At 44.7% G+C, this 24,419-nt stretch overlaps 1 protein-coding gene across 3 annotated transcripts in view; it reads left to right on the forward strand.

The window, feature by feature from the left end:
• The window catches only part of KANSL1 (KAT8 regulatory NSL complex subunit 1), a 172,300-nt gene that overhangs the window by 136,345 nt on the left and 11,536 nt on the right, over positions 1–24,419 (forward strand). For 2 of the 3 annotated variants that reach the window (XM_084616028.1, XM_084616029.1), the window contains 7 exons: positions 1,554–1,658; positions 7,606–7,721; positions 11,031–11,226; positions 14,124–14,289; positions 18,922–19,107; positions 19,530–19,691; positions 19,985–20,136. In XM_084616028.1, the coding sequence (XP_084472154.1) occupies positions 1,554–1,658; positions 7,606–7,721; positions 11,031–11,226; positions 14,124–14,289; positions 18,922–19,107; positions 19,530–19,691; positions 19,985–20,136 (1,083 nt within the window). The remainder of the gene's footprint in view (positions 1–1,553; positions 1,659–7,605; positions 7,722–11,030; positions 11,227–14,123; positions 14,290–18,921; positions 19,108–19,529; positions 19,692–19,984; positions 20,137–24,419) is intronic. The other variant, XM_084616030.1, reaches the window with a different exon arrangement.

Consider the following 24,419-nt stretch of genomic DNA (forward strand, 5'->3'; position numbering starts at 1 on the left):
ATATTAGCCTCCCAGAAAGGCTCAAATATAGGATCAGTGCCACCAATACAGCTAAGATGCAGTTGTTGCTAGGGCTTGTGGAGGGGTCTGAGAGGATCCAAGTGTTGGCACAGGATCCAGGAGTGCAGGGAGGGAGGAATGATGGCAGTGAAGTTTGGGCCTGAGTTTTGATGTGGAAAAGTGCAGCCAGTATAAGTGTGTGGTTAAAAAAATAAATAAATAACATAGCAATAATAAGGGACCATACTCTTGGCCACACAGTTATTCTTTGGACTTAGGTTCGGGAAAAACAAAAATGCCCCCTACTGGCCTTGACTTGTCCCTGGAAAACGAGCTCAGATTGCTTGTGTGGCAACACGTAGTGCAGCCTCTGGGGCCTTCAAGTGGCTGATCTGTGTCCAATGTTTTCATTCCAAGTAGCTCTGCCTGCATCCTAAGGAAGGACCAGTCACCTCCATGACCAAAGATGACCATTGTCCGAGTTTGCCTTTACCTCAGTATATTTATGCTTTTAAGGCTCTCCACGAGCTCCCACCATCGTCCCCAGCTTTATCATCCTTCTGTTCATTATTACTGCCCCTTCACTACTGTTATCCTTTTGTTTCCAGTTTCTTTTTCTTGTTGTCACCTTTAAGTTATGTTTACCTGGGGTATGTGTGGCACATATAGGAGCCAGTGTCCTTGTACCTCACCTCACTTCCCCCTCTTGTTTCCCAGTTAGATCTTACCAAAAGGTCATTCTCCCCCCCCCCCCCCCCTCGGTGAATGTTAAATAGGTCATCCTTGTCAACTCCTAATGCACGTATAGCCATGATGAATGATTAGCATCTGCTAAGCATAGAGGTAGAATAGTTCTGGCCTTTGATTAAACCCCAAGTGTTACGGGGTAAAAGGGGGAAAAAAACAGGAGAGAATAGATATCATTAGAACCCTGATAAAACAACCCTCTCCACCCTGCCATGCCCTACTGGATTTGTAGTGCTGCTGATTATTTAAATATCCGTGTGTTTCTTTCCTGCATTGATCTCTGAGAATGCAGCATCCATGGTGAAAATCTGCTCTGAGCTTCTAGTTGGTTGTGGGGTTTTTAGCCAGGGTTTCTTGCCTTTGCATTGGCACAGTTGTGACTTTGCCCTCCCCTTTGTCTTGCTGTGATGGAGGTTCCACTTTGTTTTCTCTATTACAAGAAACAATTCCCTTTTCACTCCGTTGAAATGTTCTTTTTGTATTTGCTCACATACAGCTAGCTGACTCCTCCTCTCTGATGCACTGCATATATGAGGGGGCAGCATTTCAGCAGCCTTGCCTGAGAAGGAGCTAACTGTATGCTATGGATGGGTCAAAGCCATGGGATCTGCACCAGTTTAGCTTAGATGACATGAAAATCTAGGCAGCAGGGATTCTGTTTGGCATCCTGTTTGAATGATGCTGTGGACACGCAAGCCTGGTGTGGTGCTTTAGGTTTTTGGAGTGTGAAGAAGGGGAAGAGACATGAGACCGAAGAAATCCATCCACCATGCTACAGTAATTCTTATATTTTTTCTTTCCTCTAGGGGCTGATAGTCCTTGGTGAAGCGTTGTCCCCAGATACTGCAGTAGATGATGCATCCCATCCCCTTAGTGCTGAAGTTAAGCTGGAGCCTGGGACTGAAAGACTGGTACGTGCCAAAGATCGAGAGAAACACAACTAGATACTACAGATACATGTCTGCAAATAATGGTAGTGCATGTTGTTTTGGGGGTGTGTCCTGGAAGACACATCCTTAGACCATGGTGTCTGGAAGCTCTTTAAGGCATGGTGCACAGTTTGGTTAGCTCCCACTTCATAGGCCTCCTGAAATGAGACCTCTTAGTGGGGCTTTACTGGAGAATTGATGCCTGTGAGGAGGGTTTTTTCAGGGGGTCTGGGTTTAACAGATATGGTGACTTGGACATGTTTTTTGAACAGGGTTCCCCTGAGAGACCCTTGTAATAAGTGTTAACATTTATATAGTGATTTATAAGTGAAAAGCCCTCTAAAGACATGAAATTTATTCTCTCAGACCTTCTTCCATCTAGCAAAAATGTCTTGATTGCACACCCAGAGATGGAGGGGCACAAAACTAGTGAATGCTTCTGGACAAAGTAGCTATTAATCTGTGCTTCAGTTTCACTACCCACAAAATGGGAATAAATGTTACTATGAGATCTATGGATGGGAACAATATGAAGAGCTTAATATTTATTATTTAATACAGAAATGTAGGCCATAGAGACTGTGGGTTTCATCATGCAGTGTAAGTTGGTCTAGCTTGATCCTCTAGTCATTTATGGAAATACCTACACATTAAAGATGAGGTTTTGCAAACTGCTTTACAGTACTGTGAGCTACACTTGGACTGACCTCCTCTAGCTCCTCATACTGGTGGTTACCCTAGAGCACCTGCTGATAGGAGCTGGTAAGTTTAAAACTGGAGCAAAATTTAGGGGCACCCAAGGAATACATGAATTTTGCCACTTGTTCCAGTTGGTGAGAGTTTCTATCTATGTGGCTCCAAAATAGTTGTTAATTTATTTTAACTTATAAATTCACAGAAGAGATTAATATTTCTGCCTGCATGAGGCAGTGGGTTTTAAGCAACCATAGTTTAGCGAGCTCCTTCTGGGGGTGAATATTAAATAAAACCAATGTTTTCTTGTTGCCACAGTTTTGGAATATGGCTCCCAAAACAGACAACTTCCAATTATTTTGGAATATTTTTGAAAGCTTCTAGTGTTAATAAATAGGTGAAATAAGAAAAATCCAGCTTGAGAATTTATTAGTTTGATTAAAGTTATTTCCTTTATATATTTCAGCATATTATGTTGACAGTTTGCGTTTTAATGGCTACAAAGATTTATCATTTTGATTCTGTCTCTGCTGTCATTTAAATAATTGTTTGACATGGGGGCATAATTTCCCACAAAGTGAAATTTTAAATTGCTAAAAATCTAAAAACTTAAATAAACATTGATGTCATCTGTTAAAAATATTCCTTAAAAAATCTAATATTGCAAAGCCTACGGATAATGGACAACAATACTAAATTACCAATACCAATCCTTAATGTTCCGGGTACCAAATTACTGACCGTCTGATCTATGAAGCACACATGGTGCTACAGGTAACTTGTACTAGATTTTCACCTCTTGAGACTGAGATTCAAATACATTTGTTTGGGGTCTCTTGTTAGTCCTTGAATGACAGTTCACCTCATCATAAAACTTAACTACATAATTTGCTACAGTTAACAGGAGTTGCGAAGGACCAGAATAGCAGGGTATTGAGGTACGCTAGCAGAGCAGTGTAAGGATATGGGACTTGAATAACTGAAGGTACTTTAGATCATACAGTGGCTGGCTCTGACCAGTGATTATTTACCGCCTTTCGTGACTGCCAAGTAATAGGTGGGGAACAACAGACATACAATAGAATAGAATTCTGTGATCCCTTCCGAGCAGGCAAGTCCATGCAGTGATGAGTTTCCTGTTACTTCAGAGAATCAGTCAATGCCAGATTGAAGACTAAGATAAATAGTAAAGTTTAACAGTGGTAGGAAGACTTCATTTTGTTCTAGGTTGTCTGTTTAAATCAGGAATTATTGCTGAGAATACGCCAATGCCAGTTTGGCTTTCCAAAAGGAAAAAGAAAACTTAGGTGCCCGTGCTGACCCTATTGAGGAGCTCTCCATAAACATCCGCAAGCTGACAAGGCCATCTCATTATCGTCCTTCAGATCCTTTCTTAAAACTCACCTCTGCTGTGAGGCCTCTTCAGTCCGGTGGTGTGCTGGTACCATTGAAACAGACGGGTTGTAAAATCCTCTCACTTTTACCTTGTTTCGCTGTTTCTCAGTTTTGTGTCCACTTGTCTCTTCTTTTGCTTGGAATGTAAGCTCTTCAGGATGGTGATCAATTTGTGTTTGTCTGTACAGTGTTAGCACAATGGAACCCTGGTCCTTGGTTGGACCTCTGTGTGCTGCAGCACGAAAAATAGCTGCTAAGAAATAATGAAGCATGTTCTGAGATTGCTGTTTGCATAAAACAGGCGTGTGGTCACTGTTGGAGCCTACACCTCAAAGTCTGCTGTCCTGGAGGGCTCTTACCTGGCAGTAAAAATACTCACCCTTATCACTTCCGTGTAGGGGCCCCATTTGAAGTTGTCTTATCACCCCCACTCTGCTCTTTTGTGCAACTCTCTACCAGCCTCCTACCTGTTGTTTAGTTCTGACTGCCTGGCTGTTGGAGATAATGCTGAGGGCGTCAGCCACAGGAAATGTGGCCTTTAGGCACCAAGCAGTTATGCTCCCCCTGCAGGATTATTCGTGTGCTTAACTACACTTGTTCACAGAGAGGGTGGGGTGGTGAGTCAGGAAGAGGCTTGGCTTGCACAGAACTAGAGAACAAGTCTAGAGCACGTTCCTGTGGCGCTGGAACTCCTATCAGAAGAGCAACGTTATCTGGTGCCCCTCCTCAGGCTCCTCTTTCACGGTACACTGTAGCTGTTCTGTTCAGGCCAGGTCCCAGAGATCTGCATTACGATCTCTGCACCCTGAGGGCTGCATGGAATACCATCCTCTTTGGCTACATCTGTTTCCTTGCTTCAGAGCAAGCTGCAGGAGGAGGAGATGGTGTATAAAAGTGGGCGGGAGAGTGGATCCATCACCAATCATTCCGAAGTGTCTGGGTCTCTTCTTTCATTCAAAGTCGTCCTCTCTGGCCAATGTGTGGGGCCCCAGGATGTTCCGGCTGGTGTTGACCAATGGAAAGAGTGTGGTGTGTGATCACGTGTCCTCTGGCACTGAGCAGGATGTGTGGAATGTTGCCTGATAATCCCTAGGAGGAATTCATTATACTCGCAGTGGAGGGGGAGGCTTATACGCAAGACCTAGAAATTCCTTCTGTTAGCTTCCACTTCAGGATTGGAAATGTGCTGTCTGAAAATATGAATGATGTGAAATCCTGAATCAGTGACAGTTAAGCCCCTAATGGATCTGCAGGATAGTGTTAGGATCTAAAGACAATTGTAGGGAGGAAATGGTTCTGCCCCATGTCTCTCCTGCCCTTCTAGCTAGTTCAGACACTTGGGAGTATGTCTACACTGCATCTGGAAGTAAGCCTCCCAGCCTGGGTCCACAGACTTGTTTTAGCGGGGCTTGGGCACTAAAAGTAGCTGTGTAGACATCGCTTGGACATGGGCGCTCAGGCTCTCAAGCCTGAGGGAGTGAGGAATGGGCTTTGGTGCCTGAGCTGCAATATCTGCACCCGATGAAGTGAGCTGTGGCCCACGAAAGCTTATGCTCAAATACATTGGTTAGTCTCTAAGGTGCCACAGGTCCTCCTGTTCTTTGGGCAAATATCTACACAGCTACTTTTAGTGCATTAGTTGCAACCCCACTAACAGGAGTCTGTCTACCTGGGCTGGGAGGCTCACTCTCAGATGCAGTGTAGACAGGCTCTTAATGTGATCCCTCCTTGCCAGCAAAGGAGATGGTACATTAAGACTTCGGTGATGCATTTGCTGCAGTGAAGGGCTTTGTCCCCAGCAGAGGGGAAGCATCAGAACCTTGGTCGGCTGAGAGGAGTGATCTAAACAAAGAGATTAGAGTAGGTCTGCGATCTACAAGGATATATAGGAATGAGATGTTTTGTAGCCTCTGCAGCACCCTGTGAAGCCCCAGTGGCTTGCAAACTCCCAGTGCTGAATGCAAAGAGGTGGCCTTTGCAGGGGTTACAGGATGGCTGACTCTTGGAGTGGTGCCAGCACTGGCAAGTGTCCATGGTTCCAGACTTTCACACCCAAAGAGGGCCATTACTAGTGGTGGTAGAGCAGCAAGAGATTAAAAAACAGACTAGGAAAGGATACAAACCAGTTGCATGGTGTTAGAAGACAGCCAGCACCCTTAGATACCCACAGCTGCAGTGAATGTCCATCATCCGTAGCCCTAACAGAGCTATTCCACCACCCCCACCCCCGCAAGTACACAAATATGTGATTAATGCAGCCTTAAGGACTGACTGCTAGAGAATTGTTCCTGCTTTTTAGGCACTTCTCCTCCTCCTCCTCCTGGGTTCCCAGCTGCTCCAGGGTTTCCAGTCCACTTTTTTTCTGAGCTGTAATCAGGACAACTTGATTAGCTCTGCTTCCTCCCAATCTAGGCCCCTTGGAACAACACTGCCTCTGTGCCTAGAGTGCAGAGCAGGCTGCTGTTGCTACCTCCACTCCACTCCCTTTATGTGCCATACATGGAGAGAACCCATAGCATAGTCTGAATTACCTTTATCCTGGCCTAAGCAAATCAACAAAGAACAAAAATAGTCTCCATTCAAGGGCTCAGTGTGTGAGACTTTATGCCAGGCTAGCAGCAGGTCTGAGTGAAATGGCAGCCTGTTGCTGTGCTCTCAGAGAGAGCCAGAAATGTCAAGGTGCAGCACACCGAAAATAAAATACGTTGGTAACAACTCTTTTTCCTCCCCTTGCTTAGTATAAAGGAGCAATTCTGGCTCATGGAACATTCCCTCCTGGACCCCCCCCCCCCAACTCCCCACCTTCTCACCCGCCCCCATATGTTCAGTTCATCCCTTCCCTTACTGGGAATGAATGGACAAGTTGCACAGAAGTTCAGAGAGAGAGAGAGAGAGAGAGAGCTGCTGTGAGTTTCCAGGGGAATTTCAGTGGAGATTCTGCCTCAGAGTTCATGGGCTTACAAAAACAGACTTTAGGACATTCAAGATGAGGGGCCAGATGAGCATGGGGAAAATGGGTCATCCCCTCCCAAGAGGAATTCCTTCTGATACCTTCAGATGGATTCCTCAGCCCTATTACTAGGGATCTTCAGGGTATCATGGGCTGATGGCTTTTTATCCTGTTTGGACTGCACTTAGAAAAATGGTGTGTGCGAACACGTTTAAAATGATAGTACACACACGGCATTTGTAATAGCTGTAGTGGGACAACCTTCCAGCATGTGCAAAACCCAACTGCCTTATGTACACTAAGATTTTAAAGTGTTTAAAAACATGTTTAGGGCTAGATTTACAAAGGGGTTTAGGAGCCTCACAATGCAGATACATTTTGTATGTTTGGTACTTTTTTCCTTAATGTAGAAGGGACCTCACAGTGATTCTGGCAGCTCACATGATCTAAAGCCTCTGAACTTCAAAGGTTTGCAGATCACTGGAGTGTGAGGGTAGTTTGCACAAGTGGTTATTGCACTACAGTGAGGCATAATGTTAAAATCTTCCTAATAGGACCTTATTTCTTGCTTTGCTTCACTCCTGGCCACTAAGGCAGTCTTTGCATGCCTATAGCTGTCTGAGAAGACCAGAAATCCTTTCGGCTTTGCACACTGGGAACTGCAGATGAGCAACTCTGGCGGAGGAGGAAAACCTTGCAAAATCCTCCTCCTCCTCAGGCTCAATTCTGTGTTGTGGAATGTGCTGGTTTGTGAAGCCTCCTGGAATTGAAGTTCTGTGTGGAAGCCCATTGTTGTGGTCTCTGCTGGTGGTGCAGAGGTAGGGATGAGGGAAATTTACATGGCTACGTGGGAAACCTTTATCCATTGTGTCCTTTCTTTTCCCTCTGTAGGGTGCTTCCATTTCCCAGCCAGTAGTGAATCTTGGTACATCTGCTGGAAATACTCCAGAATCCCTTCCCTCCAAACCCTGTGGAGCGCTGAGACCTGTCAATGGAGTTATTAACACGTAAGATGCTTGCATGGGCTGCCTGGGGAGGGTTTATGCCTCCGGTGAGGTTGGCGGTATCCTATTATGAACTAGGCCTGGCCCACTCTAAAGTTTGTGACTGAGTTAAACCTTTTTTAGACATGGTTATAGCCTCTCATGGTTCTGATATTGCTTAAGTCCCACACCTAATCTAATTACAGATGCACTCAGAAACAATGCGTTAGACTAACTACCTAGATTAGAGGTAGGCAAACTACAGCCCACGGGCTACATCCGGCCCTCAGGACCGTCCTGCCTGGCCCCTGAGCTCCTGGCCTAGGAGGCTTGCCCTCGGCCCCTCCCCCGCTATTCCCCGTCCTCCATAGTGATGCCACCGCGCAGGCAGCAGGGCTGCGAGCTCCTGCCACTCTGAGTGGCATGGTAAGGGGGCGGTGGCACACAGGGCGGGGGGGTTGGATGGGGATCTTGGGGGGCAGTCGGGGCGGTTAGGGACAGGGGGGGTCCCAGGAGGGGGCAGTCAGGGGACAAGGAGAAGGGGAGGTTGAATGGGTTGGAGGTTCTGAGGGGGACAGTCGGGGGGTGGGAAGTGGGAGGGGGCAGATGAGGGTGGAGGCCAGGCTGTTTGGGGAGGCACAGCCTTCCCTACCCAGCCCTCCATACAGTTTCACACCCCGCTGTGGTCCTTGGGCCAAAAAGTTTGCCCACCCCTGACCTAGATGGAATTGGTCCGTAGTGTAGTTAGGCATAACACTATTCTCAGAAAAATAATCTTTCCCTCCCTTGATCTATACAACAAGTATGATGTAAAACACAATCCTGGCAAAACTGTTTAACAGGTTTTTTTGAATACCATTGCGACTTATGTGGTTTGAGCAATCGCATACCAAGGTCTTAATTAAACTTCAAATACATCCTACATTAGAGCTGCAGTACTCACAAGTGCTTGCAGTTGTTCATAGGTGTTTCCAGCACTATTGCCTTTGTTCTTATATCGGTACTCTGTGGATAGAAGGAGCTTAGTGCAATTGATTATCCTTGTACAGTAACAAAATGCCTTGATATGCCTGCAGTTAGCTCGGTCATCAAAGCTCTACATTTGAGAGCAGTGTATTTCACTTATAAAACTTAAGCATTATATTCTAATGAGGAGAAAACTGTTCTGGCCAGTGGATGGGGTGTTGTGTTGGAATGAAGATAAGTGCACACAGTGTACTGCAGGGGTGCTATGTGTGAACATGGTATTCTGTATGCCTCTAAAACAGGAAGGCTAATGTCAACATTGCACCATTTCAGTCACGCTGGTGAAGATTGCAGTGGTACAATTCTGTAATGGAGACCAGATTTGGGATTCATGTCTAGATTCTCAGCATCAGTTCCAATGAATTTGTTTCTCAACCTGGTGCCCAGTGGCATTTAGGCCCATTACAGATAATCTGCCAGTATTTCAAGAGATTCAGGACTAGAATTTCAGGGGATCCTGCATGCCAGGATTGAGGAACACATTGCTACAGCAGTAGGGTTGGATAGAAAAGGACTTTTTGAGGATTGAAATATCATGGTGGAATTGTGTGTAATTCTCACCATTGATTTTAGTTAGTACTCTTTGCTCTGCACTTTCCTAACACTTTTTTTTTTTTTTCAGTTTGGAAGGTGATAGGAAGAAAAGAAAAGGGAACAATGTCAAACAATTAAAATATAGGGCTGTCGATTAATCACAGTTTACTCACGCAATTAACTCAAAAGAATTAACTGTGATTAATCGCAGTTTTGAAATTTTATTAAATATTTTGGATGTTTTTCTACATTTTCATATATATTCTGTGTTGTAATTGAAATCAAAGAGTATATTATTTTTGATGACAAATATTTACACTGTAAAAATGATAAACAAAAAAGTGTTATTCAGTTCACCTTACAAATGTAGATTTTTGCTTGTTACATAACTGCACTCAAAAACTAAACAATGTAAAACTTCAGAGCCTGGAAGTCCACTCAGTCCTCCTACTTGTTCAGCCCTCTTCTTATTTACAAAGTGAGAACAGGCATTTGCATGGCACTTTTGTAGCCAGCATTGCAAGGTATTGACGTGCCAGATATGCTAGACATTTGTATGCCTGTTCATGCTTCAGCCACCATTCCAGAAGACAGGTTTCCATGCTGATGACGTTCATTAAAAAAAGTATGCGTTAATTAAACGTGTGACTGAACTCCTTGGGGGAGAATTCTATGTCCCCTGCTATGTTTTACCTGCATTCTGCCATATATTTCATGTTATAGTAGTCTCAGATGATGACCCAGCACGTTCTTCATTTTGAGAGCACTTTCACTGCAAATTTCACAAAACGCAAAGAAGGTACCAATGTGAGATTTCTAAAGATAGCTACAGCACTCGACCCAAGCTTTAAGAATCTGAAGTGCCTTCCAAAATCTGAGAGGGAGGAGGTGTGGAGCATGCTTTCAGAAGTCTTAAAAGAGCAACACTCCAGTGCGGAAATTACAGAACCCAAACCACCAAAAAAGAAAATCAACCTTCTGCTGGTGGCATCTGATTCGGATAATGAAAATGAACATGCATCCGTTCGCACTGCTTTGGATTGTTACCGAGCAGAACCCGTCATCAGCATGGATGCATGTCCCCCGGAATGGTGGTTGAAGTATGAAGAGACACATGAATCTTTAGCACATCTGGCATGTAAATATCTTGTGGCACCCACTACAACAGTGCCAGGCTAAAGCCAGTTCTCACTTTCAGGTGACATTGTAAACAAGAAATGAGCAGCATTATCTCCGGTAAAAAATTGTAACCAAACTCGTTTGTCTGAGCGATTGGCTGAACAAAAAGTAGGACTGAGTGGACTTGCAGGCTCTAAAATTTTACATTGTTTGTTTTTATTTTGTTTTTTTATACATAATTCTACATTTGTACATTCAACTTCCACGATAGAGATTGCACTACAGTACTTGTATTAGGTGAATTGAAATATACTATTTATTTTTTGTGTTTTTACGGTGCAAATACTTGTAATCAAAAATAAATATAAAGTGAGCACTGTACACTTTGTATTCTGTGTTGTAATTGAAATCAATATATTTGAAAATGTAGAAAACATCTGAAAACATTTAAATAAATGGTATTCTATTATTATTTAAAAGTGTGATTAATTTTTTTAATTGCTTGAGAGCACTCTTAAAATACTTCAGTTTTGCCACTTGAAGTGGAGGTCAGAATTGTAGGACTCGTTAGGATCTTTGAGTGGCATCTATTCACTGCACAGTTCAAATGAATAAAAATGTGTAATATTCTAAATCTCTTCCGCTCTTGGACAGTCTTCAGTCTGGCTTGGCAGAACATGCTCAGGGAGATGGCACAGATGTTGAAGAGCTGTTGCATAAAAAGCAGCGACTGAACATGGTCTCTTCTCCTTCTGATGGAACCTGTGTAGCAGCTCGCACCCGCCCAGTACTAAGCTGCAAGAAGCGACGGCTCGTTCGACCTAGCAACATCATACCCCTCTCCAAAAAGGTCAGTGTGTACTGGTGTTGTCTTGCTCATCTTTATTTGATGTGTGTGTGACCCGAGAGAGAACTGAAGTCTTGACGCAGTAGTTAGTGGTGTACTTCCACCGCTGTGAAAGCAAAGGTGAAATAGTCCCTTATCCCCCGATGTATGAGTATTTGCTGCTTTTATGGGGGTTGATCTAAGACATTTAAAAAAACAAAATATTTTAACAGAAGACATTGAGGCTGTAGGCTGTTGTAGATGCTATAGGGAAACCACGTAACCTTTCCGTTAATTTATTGTGATGATTGCAACTCTTGTGTCAGGGAAGAGGAGATAATAACTACTTGGGCAGGAATCTTATCATGAGCACCTTTTATTAAACGTTAGCTGAAACTTTAAAAAGCCAGAGGCAGATACCCAACATGGAAAATTTCAATCCAAACTATTAGAAGTTTGGTAAAATTATAAGCAATTTAAAATGTAATGAGTCAGGCAATCTTAACTATAAGCATTGTTACCTGCTTTCTTAAAAGTTGTGCCATGTGTCCAACACTCTGTCTTCCATATATATAATATTTCACATGGGCTGCTGGGCTGACTGTTGACTACTGTTACCTTCAGCCCTGAAACATATGAATGTCTTATATTCCTGTATTGTTTCTTTTTTCATACTCTCTTCCATATGGTCTTGCCTTCCCTCGCCCTGTTCCTCCTCCAGTGTTCCTGTTTCTACTGCTGACCACAGCAGTGAAAGGAGCTGTTGCTCCCTGATGAGCTGATGTGGGGAAAGCAAGGCTTCAGTCTCTTTTGTAGCTGACCCAAACTCTGGAGAGAGCTATGTCTAGCCCTCCCCTGGAGGGAAGATGGCTAAGATGTAGGACTGGAGAAGAATGGGAAGTGAAGTCCATTTCTGTATGGAGAGGATATCATAGCTAACTTTTTTTAAATGATGTAATCTTCTGGGTAAGCAAAATGGAAAGGCATCTTGTAAAGCAGTATCACCATCTACGTGTTCCTGTGGTCATAGCAAACCATTCCGACTGGAGTATAAAGGGTTGTATTAACAGTGAAGGTATGGGAATCTCTCTCTGGGGGTTCAGTCTTGCCAGAAGTTTAGTTGGACTCTGTGCTGCTCTCCTGATTAAAGACAGGACAAACCATTCTCACTGCTGCTAAGTAAAAAGGATTTCAAGCCAAACTGCATTGTCATACGGTTACAAGTCTAGTGAGCTACAGGGAAGCGGAAGTCTCAGGGTGCTAGAATTTAGAGAACTAGCTCATTTAGGTGCTATTTCCATGAGCAAAAAGGGCATGTTTCAGTTGTTAGCGTAATCAGATTAGCTTAACACAAGTGTAAATGGAGATTAGTCATCCAGTTGTGAGTATTTCTAGAGGGTTCTGCAAAGATCTGTTCTTGGCCCCGTGCTATTCAATACCTTTATCAATGGTTTGGAAGAAAATAATAAAATCATTGCTGGTAAAACTTGCAGATGGCTGAAATTGAAGTGGTAAATGCTGATAGGGACACATGAGGTATACAGAGTAATCTGGTTCACTTGGGGAGGTGGGTTCATTTTAATGACATGTTTTAATACAGCCATATGCAAGGACACACCTTTCAGAACAAAGAATGTAGGTCATGCTTACAGGATGGGAGACTGTGACCTGATATGCAGTGACATTGAAAGGAACTTAAGGGTCATGGTGGGTAACCAGTTGAACGGGAGCTGCTAGTGCAGTGCTGTAGCGAAGAGTGTTAGTTCGCCCCTTGAACACATGTATGTGTTGAATATCAAGTAGAAGTGAGCAAGGGGTGTTACATCTGGGTACAGCATTAGTGAGATCGCTGTATGAGTACTGTTTGGTGCTGGGGTCCATATTTGAAAAGTAATGCTGAAAAATTGGAAAGGGTTTAGGAATGAGCTACAAGAATGATTCAAAGTTGGGAAAACATGCTTTTATAGTAAGAGATTTAAAAAACGGAATCTCTTTAGCCTATTGAAGAGAAGGTTCAGAGATGACTTGATCACTGCCCATAGGTATCTGTGGGAAGGAGATTTCTGATTAGTATATGTGGCTCCTTAATCTAGCAGAAAAAAGCATAACAAGGTCATGATTGTCTAGCTTCAGCTTCCGATCTGAGATCAGAAACAAAGTGCATATTCTTAAGAGGGGTTAACCAACAATTGGAACAATACCTAGGGAGATGGTGGATTCTCCATTACTTGAACTCTGAGTCAAGACAGCATATCTTTCTAAAATGTCTGATGTAACTCACAGAAGTTAAAGGCTTGATTTAGACCTTTCAGGGTGAGAGGTTCTGTGGCCTGTGTCATGCAGGAGGTCAAACTAGGTGATCATAGTGGTTCCTTCTGGCATTATAATCTGTACATCTGTGAATTGAAATGCCCAGCTTAATTGAGCTAACATGATTGAAAACATCCCTTATTGAAAACATCCCTTTTCTTTGTCAAGACTTACCTGTAAGTGTCAACTTGGCACAGCCATTTCTCATGCTGGCCTTGTCTAGGCTAAAAAGAGAGGTGTTTTTCCCCCTATAGAGTTAGCTGAATTGAGCTATCTTAAGTTGACTGAAAACCTCCTTAAACTGTCTAGTGATGTCAAATATGTTTAGCCAATTTTAGCTGATTGAGCTATTGCTAAAAGTGTTAAACTGTATTTTATATTGGTGTTCAGTAGGATTTTTGGTTGTTAAAGCTTGATTTAGGGTTGGGGGATGTGCCTTTTTTCCTAGTCTAGGCAAGGCCAGTGGCTCTTATTTGATGTAAAAAGGATGTAGCCTCCAGGATTTTTCAGCAAATTGCCTAAGAGTTGCATATGGAATGAGTGGGTGTAGACAGATCAGCCTCTTTGAGTTAAGTATTGAATTTCTTTTTCTTTTTCCCCTTGGGGTCTAGGTTCATCGTAACAGCATGGTGCGATGTAGCTGTGATGTGAACCCGTTGTGTGCCATCTGTGGCACTCGAAGCTCCATATCTCCGGAAATCCAGTATGAAGCCCCTTTGCTGGAGCGCCTCTCCCAGCTGGACTCATGTATTCACCCTGTTCTATCATTCCCAGATGGTAAGCACAGCCACTTAATGAAACGCACAGTGAAGTTGAGAGGTATAGGGAGAGAAATACCAAAGGATGTAAAACGAATAATACTTTGGGTAACTTTGGTGCTACCATAATCCAGCCACTTGTGAACGTGCCCACTCTGCTCTGCTGCAGAACTTTAGATATTCATCACTTTCCATAGGAAGTGGGAATGTGCTAGGTATGTCCACGTGCTTGGAACGAAGTATGTGCAGCTGTTAGTGGCTTATGGGGGATGGCACTCCCCAGAGTGGAAAGGTGAAAGGAAAGCAGTATACCTTGAATCCACACTGTGGTGAGCATGCACGTGTATACTCAGTCCTTGTGAGAACATTGCCCTGAAGCCTGGCTTTGTGAGAATAGAGAGCAAAGCAAGTAAAGTTTTGATAATTGGGAGCCTTGCGTCAGAGTTTGAGGGTTATACTGACAATATTTTATAAACCAGTTGGAGGATGTAGTTGAGTTCGACCATTTATATCAAAAGAAGAGACTGTCTTAGTTAGAAGAAGAGTCTCTTCTGTCTATGCCAGCAGCAAATCATCTGTGATACGATTTGAATTTGAGGTTAGTGTACAGCTGGGTAATAAGAGCTTGCGACCGAAGCCTTTTTATGTATTTATGGGTGTTGAGAGAAGAGTAACTTAAGTTTCATGCTTCAGGGTGTAAACATGAAGGAATTTCTTTCCTCCATCTACTCTATTGCACAGTAGGCCAGATACTTCAGAAGAAGGTGAAAAAACTATTATGCATCAGTCATCTGCCGCAGGTAGACACCAACAGTCTGATGCAGTACAGTAAATCCCGTATTTATAGGGTTGACCTAAACCAGTTAACATTTTTAAACATAACTTGTCCTGTCTAAACTAGGTGCAAAGTCTTGTTTAAAACTATGTTTACTAACACATTTAAAACATGAGCATTTGTCTTAATTTAGATTGCTCTCAGTGCTCAGATACATGTGACCTCCTTTGATTATCCCAGAGGCTGGCTTTTTAATCCTCTCAAAACCTGAAAGAAGGTGGGCTGCTGGGGGCAGAGAAATCTGGCTAAATATTCTTTGTGTCTGCATCACAGTTTCCCAGCTGAGAAAGAGGTTTCAAGGTCACAGAATTAAGACGAGTGCCATCAACCAGGGTAGTTGTTTGTTTGTTCTCTCTCTCTCTGTCAAATTTTCACTGTGTTCACCATCAAAAATATGATATAGCCCTCCTGAATTGGCTGTATAGATATGGTACATTTGTATACATGAGAGAACTTTTTGTCAACATCTTGACTTGAACTGGCTGTCTCTTTCAAGCTCTCATTTTGAGTCCAACTCCCTTTGGCATCTTTAACATCTTGGCACCTGGAGCTGGGCTTCTCTGGCATAGTGTGCTGAGGCCTGCACTGCCAGGTACCTCCGGAGGAGGATCGCGTTACACTTTTGGTAAGCAGGCATATATGTGGTGGGTTTTAACCCATTGAAGTGCTGCTTCATAGGTGCTTTGTCCTTTCAGTTTCTCTGGTTCGTTGGATTTCAGTCTGGGGATTTTCAGATGATGTAATAACCTTGGTAACAAGGATGTTAACTTGGGTTTAAAAATGCACAGTGTGATCGCCATCTGCTGGTCCCCAAGAGACCTGCAGCACTGAGTTCAGTGAAAGAGAAAATGCGTAGAATAGAGTTGCAATACGATTGCAGTGCAGCCAGTGTGAAGCCCTGTTAAATCAAATACTCGCTGTAGGAGCAGACCAATTTTTAAAAATTGAAGTAAATTTCCAAGCCTTGGAATAAATTGTGGAATCATCTGGAGGAGAGAGAGACAAGTGAAGAGAGTACATGTTGTGTCCATGAAGGCAAATCCGTTTAGTAAATCCACAATACAGCTTCTTGGCTACCTGTTTAAGACTACTTTTATTCCTTGTGGTTTTGCATGGGGCATGCCTGTGCTAACACATTTATGCCCCGGTGTCAGTTATGGCAGGACAGCTGCCATCACGTCATCATTTCCCTGGCTTCTTAGCAAATAGGCTAAACCAGAAGCCTTAACTGTCAGGTTATTTGAACACCACTCTAGCAGCTTTTCCCTGGAACCCAAGCTCCTGCTATTAATAGCAAACTCCAGCCCACACCCTGCTGCCAGTTGGCTCTGTCCTGCTGTCCAGCCAACCCATGCATCGTGTGTTTGCCCCCGCCCTCGGGTCAGATTGGCAGCCTCTGCTTGGGCTACCATGCCAACTCATTGGGGATGATGGGAATCCTAATGGGGGTTCAAGCAGAGGCCTCCAAGATTCAGGCCCTGCATGAAATCTCCTCTCTCCCAATTAGACACTGAAATAATTAATCTATGGAATATAGAGATTTCAAATAGCTGGTCAATCCTGTGGGGGCTAGGAAGGGGGCTCAGCTCTGATCTTAGCTGCTTCATCAAAGGCATTATGAAAATGCTGTGTCCCCTTGAGATCTGAGGAAGGGATGTTGGCCCTTCCTGCTCTCCTGTCAGTATTGCAGTGGCGCCTCTCTGGGCCTCAGTATTTGAACAGTCACTTGTGGTGATGGGGTTAGTCCCTGAGGCAATGAGGTACCTAGCAGTTGTTGTTTCCCTTTCGGTTGAAGCAAGGTGCAGGTGTTCTGCCACTGATACAGGAAGATCCCAGGTGGATGGGACACCGACAGTGTGTGTCAGGGAGTACCTAGTGGCCTGGGATGTACGCTTCTTTCCTCGCGGATAACACCGAGTTGCTGCCTCCTAGACATCTCTCTTTTGTTCAGGCTGAGGCTTTTCCTGCTGCGCTGTGAGAGATGAAAGAAACCCTGATAACTGGTGTCCCAGAGGCACAAAACAGACATGTCATGCAGGATGTTCTGCAACCATGTGTCATAGTTTTTGGCAACCAAATCAAAGTTTGAGGCCGTAAGCAACCATTGATAAGGGGGAAGTTGGGTCACCTGGGATCCCAAAGCCAGAGCCTGGTGGTGACTTTCTGCTAGCTGGGGAGGGGCAGCTGTGATCTCCTAATAAGCCTAACTTATCTGTGCAAGTAAAATGCTGTATAACTTCATCAGTGTTTCCCTCAGTGGTGGCTTCTGTTAATTCAGGCAGTGTCTCCTGAGACGCTACGGTGGTGACTTCCATGGGAGGAGAAGGTTGTGAGAAGAGCAGCTTGGAGTATGTGTTGGGTTGGGCCAATGGACTTATGCCAGGACTGTGTGTGTGCATAGTTGTGAGGCAGGTGTTTTATGTTGAGACTGCATGTGTATAGGCATGGATGCATGGGTGTGTGTGTGTCCACATCCAGGGGTGGAGCGGAAGGAATATGCTGGAAATGGGGTGAGAGTACCTGCACGTTTGTGTCCCCATGGGCTTATGGAACCACAATAGATGGATAAGTAATTATTGCCTCCATTCAGAGATGGGGAAGGGGCTAATATCGGTGGTTTACCAGAATATAATCTGGATGAGAGACACACCTGTGCCACAAGCCACGTAAGAAATTGCTGCTTGTCATTGGGGCAGCATTTAGGGATGGATACCATGTGTTGATGGCTTATGCCCACCTTTTGCCAGACTGATGTGCCTGGGCTATGTCCTGCTGGATCCTCACAGCTGCTCTGGGCTTCTTGGGTTGCAGCAGCGGCCTGCAGTACCTTCCCTCAATTAGGACTGACCAGGAGCAGGTGACTTTTCCTCAAATGCAGAGGTCATGGTGGTCATCCAGGACTTTGCACCTCCAACATAGATGAGTGCAAAGAGTTTTGCTTTGCGCGGTCCTTGAAATCCAGCTGCTGCACAGTGTAGCACCTGCTGCCTGAATTAGGCAGCTGCTCCACGCAACTCATGCCTATGCTGAAGGCGTTGCTGTGTATAGTGTCTTGGCAGATGAGCTATCCCATTGTAAAGCTCTCCCTGGAGAACAGCATCGGGGTACTTTTAACCTCAGAGCCCATCTCTTTAGAAGGTGTTCTCTCTGGTAACTTACAACCGTGATAGACCATCTGGATAGCACATAACACGGATCCATTTTATTTAGCATTTAGCCAGTTGACTTGTTTTGGGTCTGCTTTTTTTCCTGTGTTCAACTGTTAGGGTTAGGAGAGCCATGGTAGCCCTCATTGTTGGTGGCTTATAGAATTAAAGCGGCTGGCTACTCTGGTGACAATCAATAAACTAAATGACTTTCCCAAGTGGGTTCCTTTTTAGGCCTTTGTCCTTGAAAAGGATGCGTCCCTTCTTATGTCTTGACCCTGAACTGAGGATGTAAGTCACATCTTCCCCTTCCTGCCCTTCCCAGTGTACATTTTGGTCTGCTGCTGCTGCTGTGTTGCAACTTCTTGGCTGGAAGAGGGCAATGGGCAGGTGAGAGTGAATGCGGAAAGGCACTGGACCCCTGTCCCGGTGGGATAGGCAGGTGCCTGGTCCTCTCCTTGTCTTGGACAGAAGAATGTGCTTCACTCTCAAAGAGATTGAGACTGAAGACACTGGCTCCAAAAATCACAACCTCCCCTTGAGCATGAGGATGGAGTCAACAGCCTGGAATCATAATTCAGAATAGATGTATTGTGGTCTCTCCTGGGTAGTAGCACACTGCATTTTGAATTCTAGCATGACTTGGTTGTTGCGTTGTACCTATCTGCAGATGTGCCGACGAGCCTGCACTTCCAGAATATGCTGAAATCCCAGTGGCAGAGCAAGCCCTATGAGAAAATCAAACCTCCCAAAAAGCTCTCACTCAAGCATAGAGCCTCCATGTCTGCCAGTAGCCTGTCTGACCCTGCTCGCAAGGACCGCCACAAACTGGTCAACTCCTTCTTCACTGCAGCCAGTAAGTATCCACTTTTTTCCTCAAACTAGTACAGGAGTGTCTGTAAACTCCCAACTAATCCTGCTAATGTCCTAAATGAGTGCAGTGAAGAAGAAATGTGTGTATGATCGCTCTCTTCAGGGCGCGCTGTAGACTGGGCTTGTGGCGATAATATTGCAAAACCTAAAATGGAGCTGAGGTGTGTGCAGGTGTGAACCAAATTGGGTCAGAGTGTCATAGGTGCTGTTCCCTGCGCAGGTCAGTGTTTTCCTGGCATAGGCAGTAATAAAGGGATTCGCTGCTTTACCTGCATCTGCCCCAGTCCCTGCTGGTGCTGGAGCCCTGACCCATCCGGATCTCCAGTGTTGGCTGTATCTCCTGTGCTAACAGAAAGAGAGGGGAAAGCCGACATTTCACAGCTCTTTTTCTGTTCCCCTCCTCAGAGTGCTCACATCACAAAATCCAACCAAACAAGGCACACAGGCAGCCCTTAGACGATCTAATGGCTGTGCCCAAGGCCAAGAGAGTGCCAGAGCGCTCACTTATCCTGCCTCCTGCACATGACAAAAAGCAGTTGTGGGACTACTCACCTGAGAGAAGCGAAGGTAGGCTCCCACAGCCAGGTCTCACGGGGGGAGCTTGGGCTTTGCTGCATTCCCATCCTCTTTCCCCTTGGTGAAGGGGAGTGTGCTGCTTCTGGGAATAAAGGAGCTGCTGTCACTACTGCAGCTATCCCCCGTGTGCTCTAACAGCTTATTCCCCCAGGGCCTGTAAAGCTGGCAGCTGCAGTCGGAGGAAGCTTCTACTTCATGCACAGTGGTCCTCGATGGTTACTTTTAAGCATGTGGTGTAACCTTTTTTCCTAATGTCATTGTCCATTTGTCGTCTTCTCCTGTAGTGTTAAAGCATCACGCAGATGTCGGAGGCCCAAGTTACCTATCAGCAACTGCGGCCTCTATGCCCCACAGCCCCATAGTGCGGCAGCTGTCCACATCTTCTGACAGTTCTGCTCCTGCCAGCACAAGTTCACAGGGCGCCTCCAGCATGTCTGTAAGTATCTGATCAGGGCATGGTCATGCATCTGGAGGGGTTGCTGAGCTGCTATCCTGCTCTGGAGATTGCTTGGCTCTCAGCAATCCAGGTTTCCCTCTACTCTGGATAGAAACAACGGTTCAAGTATTAGTGTCTGAATTTACTCAGTGGTTTCCCAGTGCTGGGGCTGAGAGTCAGCCATAGATTAATAGTATTGCTGACCACTAGTGAATTCTGGGATTCTAAAAGCAAACTGTAATCTTAATAAGATTCTCAGATTGACCCGGGTTGGTTGACCCTTCTCCACTGGTGGAGTAATTAGATTTTTTCAATATTCTCAATGCTACCTTCTGCCAAATAATTTTAATTGTCTTCCATAGGTTGAGCTTCAGCTTTAGTGCAAGTCCCAGTCTTTGCCAATCTTTGAGAGAGCCTAGGGAGGGCCATGATTAAATCTGATGGGAAGGAGGCACATAGTTGGGTGTCAGTATGCTGATGCCAGCAAAATACTTCCACTTATGATCCTCTTTCATCGGTAGATCTCAAACTGATTTACAAAGGTGGGCCACCATTATTTCCATTTTTTACAGGTAGGGAGACTTAAGTGGAGAGATGAAGAGACTTGAACTGCTTCACACAGTGAATCACTAGCAGAGTCAGGAATCATGGGTTTCATAGAATCATAGAATATCAGGGTTGGAAGGGACCTCAGGAGATCATCTAGTCCAACCCCTGCTCAAAGCAGGACCAATCCCCAATTAAATCATCCCAGCCAGGGCTTTGTCAAGCCTGACCTTAAAAACTTCTAAGGAAGGAGATTCTACCACCTCCCTAGGTAACGCATTCCAGTATTTCACCACCCTCCTAGTGAAAAAGTTTTTCCTAATATCCAACCTAAACCTCCCCCACTGCAACTTGAGACCATTACTCCTTGTCCTGTCCTCTTCTACCACTGAGAATAGTCTAGAACCATCCTCTCTGGAACCACCTCTCAGGTAGTTGAAAGCAGCTATCAAATCCCCCCTCATTCTTCTCTTCTGCAGACTAAACAATCCCAGTTCCCTCAGCCTCTCCTCATAAGTCATTTGTTCCAGACCCTAATCATTTTTGTTGCCCTTCGCTGGACTCTCTCCAATTTATCCACATCCTTCTTGTAGTGTGGGGCCCAACACTGGACACAGTACTCCAGATGAGGCCTCACCAATGTCGAATAGAGGGGGACGATCACGTCCCTCGATCTGCTCGCTGTGCCCCTACTTATACATCCCAAAATGCCATTGGCCTTCTTGGCAACAAGGGCACACTGCTGACTCATATCCAGCTTCTCGTCCACTGTCACCCCTAGGTCCTTTTCCGCAGAACTGCTGCCTAGCCATTCGGTCCCTAGTCTGTAGCTGTGCATTGGGTTCTTCTGTCCTAAGTGCAGGACCCTACACTTATCCTTATTGAACCTCATCAGATTTCTTTTGGCCCAATCCTCCAATTTGTCTAGGTCCCTCTGTATCCTATCCCTGCCCTTCAGCGTATCTACCACTCCTCCCAGTTTAGTATCATCCGCAAATTTGCTGAGAGTGCAATCCACACCATCCTCCAGATCATTTATGAAGACATTGAACAAAACCGGCCCCAGGACCGACCCCTGGGGCACTCCACTTGACACCAGCTGCCAACTAGACATGGAGCCATTGATCACTACCTGTTGAGCCCGACAATCTAGCCAATTTTCTACCCACCTTATAGTGCATTCATCCAGCCCATACTTCTTTAACTTGCTGACAAGAATACTGTGGGAGACAGTGTCAAAAGCTTTGCTAAAGTCAAGAAACAATATATCCACTGCTTTCCCTTCATCCACAGAACCAATAATCTCATCATAGAAGGCGATTAGATTAGTCAGGCATGACCTTCCTTTGGTGAATCCATGCTGACTGTTCCTGATCACTTTCCTCTCATGTAAGTGCTTCAGGATTGATTCTTTGAGGACCTGCTCCATGATTTTTCCGGGGACTGAGGTGAGGCTGACTGGCCTGTAGTTCCCAGGATCCTCCTTCTTCCCTTTTTTAAAGATTGGCACTACATTAGCCTTTTTCCAGTCATCCGGGACTTCCCCCGTTCGCCACGAGTTTTCAAAGATAATGGCCCATGGCTCTGCAATCACAGCCGCCAATTCCTTTAGCACTCTCGGATGCAACTCGTCCGGCCCCATGGACTTGTGCACGTCCAGCTTTTCTAAATAGTCCCTAACCACCTCTTTCTCCACAGAGGGCTGGCCATCTATTCTCCATGTTGTGATGCCCAGTGCAGCAGTCTGGGAGCTGACCTTGTTAGTGAAGACAGAGGCAAAAAAAGCATTTCCTCTTTCCTTGTGCCCAGTCAGATAGACCACAACAGCCCCTGTAGCCCATATCTCCTTGTGATCTTCAGTTTTGCAAAAATATTGAAGAGGAAGCAGGATATGGTCCTTTGGGGATTTCACATCAGAGAGGAACCTTCACCCAGCACTAACTGCTGGAATAGCTTGACTGGAAAGATTAGAACCATGTGATTCCAGCCATTCCCAGATCCTGACATCCTATTGACCTCATGATGAACAGTATTGAATTCTGCTGAACTGTTAAGCAACATCAGCAAGGACAGCTGGCCTCTGTCCATTTCTGTAATTAGCATCTTTGGTGCCATGATCCAATCTGAAGCATGACTGGAAATGGGCCACGGAACTTGAGAATGAGGTGTTGGAATTGGCCTTTCCTTCACTGCTTCAGTTTATTGTGCCCAGACAGGGAATGTTCTAGAACAGATGATAGTTAGCAAAACATTTAGCATCTATGGTTATCCTTATAATCAGAGACCTGAACAGAGTTTGTTTGACCCAGCTTGTATGATTGGTGCCAGCAGCTTGCCTCTCCAAGTGAGGCAGTAAAAATCCCCTCTAAATAAAGGTTCCAAGCATTTGTCACAAACTTGCACTAGCTAGGACATGTAGAGGTCTCAGATTGAATGGACCGCTTGTAGCACTGCTGGGACAGAACTAGTTGCTATGGGTTTATAAAGCATCCTACCAGCCAGAATAGTGTGGGTGGTTAGAATGTTGTAGATGCTTTGGAGTTGGAGAAGAGAGATTTTTTTTTTAATTTTTTTTTTTTTTTTTACAACTGTGTCCTAGTGGCGTAGAAACTCCTTGCGTTACCTGTGATTGGATTCCTTGCTCACCTCAGCCATTGACATTGCCAGTCTCTTCTCTCCATTTGTCACAGATTGTTGATTAAAGCCAAGTTGACCTGTGGGGAGTTTGTAGAGAAGGCATGCTTTGGGAATTACTATGAGGAGGATACCTGTCTACTAGGAAGTGGACAAAGGCCCAGCCATTTATTTCACTGTGAACTAACTCAAGTCTTTCTCATTGATAGTCAAAGTGGAATAGTAAGTTTTATGATACCTCCTGCAATAAAAAGGTATTCTACAAATAAATTCCAGGGCAAGGAATCCATAGACAATCAAGCAGTCTGTCTGAAGCATTATGTTCAATTTAGCTGCCTTTCCCTTTTGCACATCAAACCATTGCCATCTGCCCTTGGGTTTACCCCCTGCCATCTCTGGCAGCTGGGATAAAGTCACGGCCAAAGAAACATCTATGCCTCCAAAAATAATTTAGGGGTGTGCTAGAAGCAGGGAGCACCCATTAACTTCTGTGATACGATTCTGTGAAGGCTACTTATTTTTCACTGAGGCCATCCCTTGCCCTCGTCAGATCCTGGGCTGCACTTGAGGAATGGGAAAGCTTTTTGAGGGGTAGCTTGCCTAATCTGAACGTTCCTAATGCTGGCTGCTGCTGGCTTTTGGTCTCTTTTAGAGTTGCACTTAATTCTTTATTTGTTCCCTGGGACTATGTCAGTGCTTGATGAGCTGACATGTCTGAAAATTCTGGGCGTTTTCTTTTAATTGTACCATGAACTAAACTAACAAAGTGTGGGAAAGACCTGCAAGTTTCAGAACAAGTGGTGAATTTATGTCCGTTTAGACCGCTGATCCTCCCCCCAGTCCTTAGAATTACTAGGAATCTTACAAATAATCCTTAGACTTGCTAGGAATCTTGTCCTCAAAAGCTGTAGGGTTCAGATGTACTACTTAGAGTCTGCCTGTTAGTTCGAGTATATTCTGAATGTTTCCATCAGAAATAGAAATCTCTCCACTTTGTCTACAAATATCCAAAGTGTAAAACTTTTTACCTTTTAAACTTAAAATTCCAAAGGGGCAGGAGAGATCCAGGGGATAAATGTGACTTTTAGTCCGGTCAGTTAACC

This window comes from Lepidochelys olivacea, assembly GCF_965140295.1.
Source record: "Lepidochelys olivacea isolate rLepOli2 genome assembly, chromosome: 27".
Lineage (NCBI taxonomy): Eukaryota > Metazoa > Chordata > Testudines > Cheloniidae > Lepidochelys > Lepidochelys olivacea.